This window comes from Parus major, unplaced genomic scaffold (genome assembly GCF_001522545.3).
Source record: "Parus major isolate Abel unplaced genomic scaffold, Parus_major1.1 Scaffold401, whole genome shotgun sequence".
Classification (NCBI taxonomy): domain Eukaryota; kingdom Metazoa; phylum Chordata; class Aves; order Passeriformes; family Paridae; genus Parus; species Parus major.
Window position 1 is genome coordinate 53,254 of NW_015379311.1, and position 6,243 is coordinate 59,496.

At 63.0% G+C, this 6,243-nt stretch overlaps 4 protein-coding genes across 6 annotated transcripts in view; 1 reads left to right on the forward strand and 3 right to left on the reverse strand.

The window, feature by feature from the left end:
- HNRNPUL1 (heterogeneous nuclear ribonucleoprotein U like 1) overlaps window positions 1-294 on the forward strand; it is a 13,470-nt gene extending 13,176 nt beyond the window's left edge. Inside the window, exon 14 of the mRNA XM_015616283.3 lies at window positions 186-294. Coding sequence (XP_015471769.1) covers window positions 186-294 — 109 coding nt within the window. The remainder of the gene's footprint in view (window positions 1-185) is intronic.
- Window positions 295-718: 424 nt separating this feature from the next.
- TGFB1 (transforming growth factor beta 1) lies at window positions 719-3,428 on the reverse strand. Of its 3 annotated transcripts, XM_015616278.3 has the most exons (7): window positions 2,980-3,428; window positions 2,663-2,856; window positions 2,392-2,509; window positions 2,196-2,282; window positions 1,677-1,827; window positions 1,319-1,472; window positions 719-942 (listed from the first exon to the last, which is right to left on the reverse strand). In XM_015616278.3, exons 1-7 carry the CDS (start codon window positions 3,314-3,316, stop codon window positions 784-786), a joined length of 1,200 nt encoding a protein of 399 aa, XP_015471764.1. In that variant the 5' UTR covers window positions 3,317-3,428; the 3' UTR covers window positions 719-783. The 3 variants fall into 3 exon arrangements, with proteins under 3 accessions (XP_015471764.1, XP_015471765.1, XP_033367511.1); XM_015616279.3 differs by lacking the exon at window positions 1,677-1,827; XM_033511620.1 differs by lacking the exons at window positions 1,677-1,827; window positions 2,196-2,282.
- Window positions 3,429-4,112: 684 nt separating this feature from the next.
- On the reverse strand, window positions 4,113-5,675 carry B9D2 (B9 domain containing 2). Its single transcript, XM_015616280.3, has 4 exons — window positions 5,551-5,675; window positions 5,236-5,327; window positions 4,896-5,021; window positions 4,113-4,698 (listed from the first exon to the last, which is right to left on the reverse strand). The coding sequence occupies exons 1-4, from the start codon at window positions 5,646-5,648 to the stop codon at window positions 4,391-4,393; spliced, it is 624 nt and encodes a 207-aa protein (XP_015471766.1). The 5' UTR covers window positions 5,649-5,675; the 3' UTR covers window positions 4,113-4,390.
- Window positions 5,676-5,952: 277 nt separating this feature from the next.
- LOC107198996 (zinc finger protein neuro-d4-like) overlaps window positions 5,953-6,243 on the reverse strand; it is a 7,255-nt gene continuing 6,964 nt past the window's right edge. The window contains exon 7 of the mRNA XM_015616285.1: window positions 5,953-6,105. Within this exon, the coding sequence (XP_015471771.1) occupies window positions 5,953-6,105 (153 nt within the window). The remainder of the gene's footprint in view (window positions 6,106-6,243) is intronic.

The window sequence follows — 6,243 nt, forward strand, 5'->3', positions numbered from 1 at the left end:
AAAATTCCTAAAAATTCCTGAATTCTCGTCCCTTCACTCAAAACCTCCCCAAACCCTAAAAAATTCCCAAAAACGCTTTGGAAAACCATTAAAAAAGTTCACAAAAATTTTAGAAAAATGTCTGAGAAACCAAAAAAATTTCCCAAAAATTCTGGAAAATTCCTGGAAAATCCCGAATTTCTCAGCCAGGTGGACGAGAACCCGGATCTGGACAACCTGGACATCGTTTCCCGGGATTTGGAGGATCGATATTTCGATGAGGAAGAGCCCAGCGAGGCCCCTCAGCTGGACTAGGGACCACCAGAATTCCCAAAATTCCATCCCAGAATTCCCAGAAATAAACGGGATCCCCCCGCCCCAAGGAATCTCCTCCAGGCCTGGGGGTTTTGGGGGGAACTTGGGATTTTTCTGCTTTCTTTTTTGGAGAAAGATTTTAGGGGAAAATCGGAGTTTTTGGGGAAGCCCAAAATTCCCGGAATCTCCCAAATTTCCGGGACTCCTCCAAAATTCTCCTTCCCAAACCTTTTCCTTTCAGAATTCCTGGACCCACCCACCCCCAATTTCTCAGGATCCCCAAATTTTCTGTTTTGTGGGGACTTTTGGGGGAAATTTTCACCTTTCCCAGGGGGTGATTTTGGGGAAGATTTTCGCCTTTCCACTCCAGATTTTTGGGGGGCGCCTCGTTCAGAACCACAAAAAAACCCCACAGGAGGCAGCGGAAATTAAATAACGTTTTTTGGCGGTCCCGGGGGGATTTTGGGGCGAGAATCGGGGGTTTTGGGGTCAGCTGCAGGTGCAGGCGCTGACCACCATCCCCGAGAGCTGCTCCACGCGCGCCTTGCGCCCCACGTAGTAAACGATGGGCAGCGGCTCCAGGCTCTGCGGGACGCAGCACGGCGCCGCCGAGCCGCCGGGGTTGTGCAGGTTGTAGAGCGCCAGCACCTGCCGGGACACGCGCGTCGGCACAAGTCAGAGGAGATCGGCACAGATGGGCACAGATGGGCACAGATGGGCACAGATCGGCACAGATGTGAGCAAATCAGAGCAAATCGGTCCCAAATTTACACAAATCGGCCCCAAATTGGCTTGAAACACCACAGCAGCATCAGCCCAGAATGGCCCTGAAAGGTGCTGTAAAACACACCCAAATACACCCAAAATACACCCAAATATACCCTAAATACACCCAAATCCCAAAATTACCCTGAGACCCCTCCCCAAATCCCAAGTCCCCCAGACCCCCCTGCCTGTGCTGGGGGTCCCCACCCGAGTTCAGCCCTGGACGGAGGATCCCAGCCCCCCCGGGACCCCCGCCCACCGTGCTGTGGTGCGTGTCGGCGCTCCAGATGTAGGGGCAGGGCCCCCCGCAGAAGTTGGCCATGTAGCCGCGGGGCTCGTGGATCCACTTCCACTGCAGGTCCCGGCGGAAGTCGATGTACAACGGCCGCACGCAGCAGCTCTGCTCCCCCGGCCTGCAGGAAATGGGGTTTGGGGAATTCTGGGGGGTTTGGGGAATTCTGGGGGCTTTGGGGGGATTCTGGGGGGTTTGGGGGTCCCTGGGGAAATTGATGTACAGGGGCTGCACGCAGCAGCTCTGCTCCGCCAGCCTGGTTTGGGCCTGCTGTCCCGTGTCTCCCCCAATGTCCCCCCCAATGTCCCCCCCAGTGTCCCCTCACCCCCCGCAGGTCTGTCCGTCCAGCCCGCGCCGCTGGCGGTGTCCGTGCAGGGCCTGGGCGCGCTCGGCCGGCAGCGCCATGGCCAGGACGTGCGGGACGCGGCGGTGGCGGCGCGCGATGCTCTGCATGTCCCCACGGGGCTGCTCGAACCCTGGGGACATCATTGGGGACATCATTGGGTACATCAAGGACATTTGGGGACATTTGGGAGGATTGGGAACATTTGGGGACGTTTGGGAACATTTGGGGACATCAGGGTCTCCGTGGCCTGGGGTCATTCTGGCCACGGTCACTCCGGAGTGACTTAAAATCTTAAAATTCTCCTGAAATTCCCCCAAAATCCCAACAGAAATTCCCTCAGATCCCCCAAAAATTCCCCCAAATCCCCCCCAAAAAAATTCCAAAATCCCCCCCTAATCCCCTCCAAATCCTAAAATTCCCCCAAATCCCCTCAAGTTCCTCACCCCCCCCCAAAATTCCCCCAAATTTCCCCAAAATCCCCCCAGATCCCCCCGGCACCTTCGATGCTGATCCTCAGGGTGGGCTCGGCGCCGGCGCCGCGCTCGCAGGGGCAGTGAACACTGAGCCGGAACAACCCCAGCGGCTCTGCCCAGAGACAGTTGGGGAATTCAGGGGGGATTTGGGGGAGATTTTATTGGAATTGGAGGGGATTCGAGGGGATTTGGGGGAATTTTGTGGGATTCTGGGGCCTCACCGGAGCTGTGCAGCCACTGCTGGACGGTGTCGGTGACGTCGAACCAGAGCCACTCGTCCTCGGCCGTGACACGGACGGAGCGGCCCTGGAGGTAACGCCAGGAGGAGTTCCCGAAGCCCTGGGGACATTTGGGACATTGAGGGCACTGCGGGGATTGGGCATCTGGGGGCATTTGGGGACATTTGGGCCAATGTCCCCAGATGTCCTTAAACGCCCCCAGTGTCCCAAACATTCCCCAATGTCCCCAACCCCCTGCTGTCCCTGTGCCCACCTGGTAGAGCTCGACTCTCTGCTCGGTCCCCAGGGCTGTCCCCGCTGTCCCCGGTGCTGTCCCCGGTGTCCCCTGGCGCAGCATCCTCAGTTCTGCGCGGCTCAGCTCGGCCCGGCCCAGCCCGGCCCGCACGCGCGAGGCGTTGAACACGAAGAAGAGGCTCTGTGGGGTGGGGCGCCAGCGCTCGGCCTCGCCTGTGTGACATGGGACAGCGTGGGGTCACCGCGGGGTCACCCACAGGGCACTGGGGTCACCTCAGGGACACTGACGTGCCCGTGTCCCGGTGTCCCTCCCCCCGTGTCCCGGTGTCCCCTCACCGTCCCCGGGGCTCTCCATGGCGAATCTCAGCAGCTCTTTCCCGTAGTAGTCCCGGGGGTCCTCGGGCGGCCGGAGCCGCTCCCGCTGCCGCAGCAGCTCCCGGGTGCTGTTGTAGAGCGCCCGAACCTCCTCGGGCAGCGGCGGCGGCGCCGCGGGCTCGGCGGGCGGTGCCGGTAACCGGAGCTTGCTCAGGATCTGTCCCCGCACGGCCTCGATTCGCTTCAGCCGCGCCGCCTCCAGGTCCAGCGAGCGGCAGCTGGACAGAGCCCGGGCCCGGGGCAGCACGGACAGAGCGGACAGCACGGACAGAGCGGACAGCACCGCGGCCGGCCGCATCACGGGGGGACCGGACAGCGGCACCGGACACCGGCAGGGACCGGGATAAACCCCTGGGGATGGACCGGGAGGGGAAGCCGGCGGGAGCGGCAGAGACCGGGATAAACTCCTCGGGATGGGAAATCCACCGGGACCGGGACCGGGACCAACTCGGGACGGGATAAACCCCCCGGGACCGGGAATTAACTCCTGGAACCGGGAAAAATCCCCCCGGCCCCGGGACACGCCCCCAGAACCGGGATAAACTCCCCGGGATCGAGACACGCCCCCCGGAAATGGGATAACCCCCCCAAAACCGCGATAACCCCCCCGATACCGGGACTTACCCCGGGACACCTCCCCGGATTTCCCCTCCCGGGCTCGGTTCCGCTCCCGGTTTGGCCCGGGTTGGCCCTGGCCCGTTCCTGGTGGTCCCGCTTGTCCCCTACCGGTTCCGGCTTGTCCCGGGTGGTCCCTGGCCGGTCCCGGGTGGTCCCTGGCCGGTCCCGGTGGCCCCCGGATTGTCCCGCTTTATTCTTTTTGTCCCTTTTTGCCGATTTTGGCCCTTTTGGCCCCGTTTCGCTCGGGGCGGCCCCACCCAGGAAACGCCGCCGGGGGGGGTTGGGGGGTTGGGGCCCCCCCCTTTCCGCCCATGGGGGAGGGGAAGGGGAAGGAGGGGAGGGGAAACTGAGTCACGGCCGGGGGGGGACATTTCCGCGTCTGGGACATTTCCGGACCCCCGGGTGGGGGAGGGGCCTCCGGAGCCTCCCCAAAAAGGGGGAGGGGGCTCGGGACACCCCCAAATCCCGCGGGAGCCGCGCTTGGTGACACACATTTTATTGGGGACACGGCGGGGAGACAAAGGGGTGGCGAGGCCACCAAACCTTGGGGACCCCCCCTGTGCCACCCCCCGCCCCTCCCCCGAGGGCCCCCAAGCCCGGAGTGACCCCAAAATCTCATCCCTTGTCACCCTGTCCCCGGCCCAATGTCCCCGGTGTCACCCCGGTGTCCCCAGTGTCACCGCAGCGCCACCCCGAAGCGCTGCAGGTGCCGGGGCAGCAGTGATGTCCCAGTGTCACCCCGGTGTCCCCAGTGTCACCCCAGCGCCACCCCGAAGCGCTGCAGGTGCCGGGGCAGCACCCCCAGTCTCAGCTGGACGGTACCGGCGCTCTCGGTGCGCAGGCGGAACCGCTCCCCGGCGCTGGCGGCCGCCTCGGGCCGGAGCAGCTGCGGCGCCCCCGGGCCCAGCAGGCGCTGCCCAGGTGAGCCCCGCGGGCTCCAGGTGACACAGGTGAGCAGGTGAGAGCCGGGAGCGCTCGGCACCGCGCACACCCCGTAACCCGCCAGGCCCCGGCGACCCCAACTGTCCACGTGCCACACCTCCAGCAGCAGCTTCGGCCACCCTGGGGACACGGGGACATCACTGGGGACATCACTGGGGACACGGGGACATCACTGGGGACATCACTGGGCTCAGGGCCAGGGAGGACATGGGGGGTGGGAACTTTGCTGAGCCCCTGGGGGTGTCCCTGGATGTCTCCGAGTGTCCCCAGATGTGTCCCTGATGTCCCCCGCTGTCCACAGGTGTGTCCCCACATACCCTGCAGGCCCTTGGTGGCCAGGTGCATGTCCAGGGGGTGTCCCCAATGGGCCACATCGTCCACCTGGGGGTCATCGACCTGCGTCTGCCCCGCTCCCGCCCCGGCCAGCAGCGTCCAGGCCCCGCCTGCGGCACAAAACCCGCCTGGGACCCCCCAAAAACCACCCGGGACCCCCCAAAACCACCCGGGACCCCCAACCCCCCTCCAAAAACCACGCGGGACCCCCCTAAATCCCCCCGGGACCCCCCAAACTCTCCCCAAAGAGCCCCCCGGGAACCCCCTAAGGCCCCAAATGTGCCCCAAACCCCTCCGGACCCCCCGGGACCCCCGGCCCCTCACCCGCGTGCAGCCCCCACTTGCAGAAGAGGCGGCGCTGGGAGAAGCCGGAGGCGCCCTCGATCTCCCCGAAGAGATGCAGCTCCGCCATGGGGCTGGGGAGACAAAACCCACCCAAATCACCCCAAAATCCCCTCAGGGAACTCCCCCGAATCCCCCCGGGTTTTCCCCCAATCTTCCCGTTATCCCCGTCCGTTATTCCCACCCGTCCTCCCCCTTATCTCCCTGCATCCCCCCCATCCCCCACCCCTCTCGTCGCCCCCCAAATTCCCCAAAATTCCCCCCAAAATTCCCCCCCGAATCCCCCGGCTCGCTCACCTGCCCCCTGCCCGCGCCGCAATTGCGCATGCGCGGCCCGCGCTTCCGCATTCCCGTTGCCACGACAACCCGCGGCCCAGGGAAACGCGATCGCTCATTGGTGGAGACAGCTCAGGCCGCGCCCCGAGAGGGCGGGGTCATCCCTAACGCATGCGCATCAGCGTCCCCTTGGTTTGCGAGCCCCCCACAGCGACTGCGGCGCCATTTTGAGTGTGGCGAAGAGTGGCGGCGTCATTTGGTGTACGTCCCTCAGCCATCTTGTGTGTACCGCCGCCATCTTGGCTGTCCCTGCGGACGCCCCAAATTAGGAAAAAATCCCCAAAATTTGGGAATTCGCGGCTTCCCCGACCCCTCCCGAAAATCTCAGGACGGGGGAAGGCCCATCCCAGCCGCTTCTAGTGCCTAAACCTCCTCTGGAGCTGCCACATTTGTGTAATAGCAGCTCAAGTATTGCTTTCTCCCCAAATCCAGGAACTTTTCCCCAAACTTTTGCTCCACAATGAGCCGTTCTGCCCAGTATCGACCACTTTGCCCCACTATGAACCCAATCTTGACCTGAGAATGAACAATTTTTGCCCAGTCTTGACCCATTTGGGCCCAAAATGAGACAAATCTCCCAATCCAGGACAGTTTTGCCCAATCCAGACCCATTTTTCCCCCAAAAAATCAATAATTTCACCTCATTTTTACCCA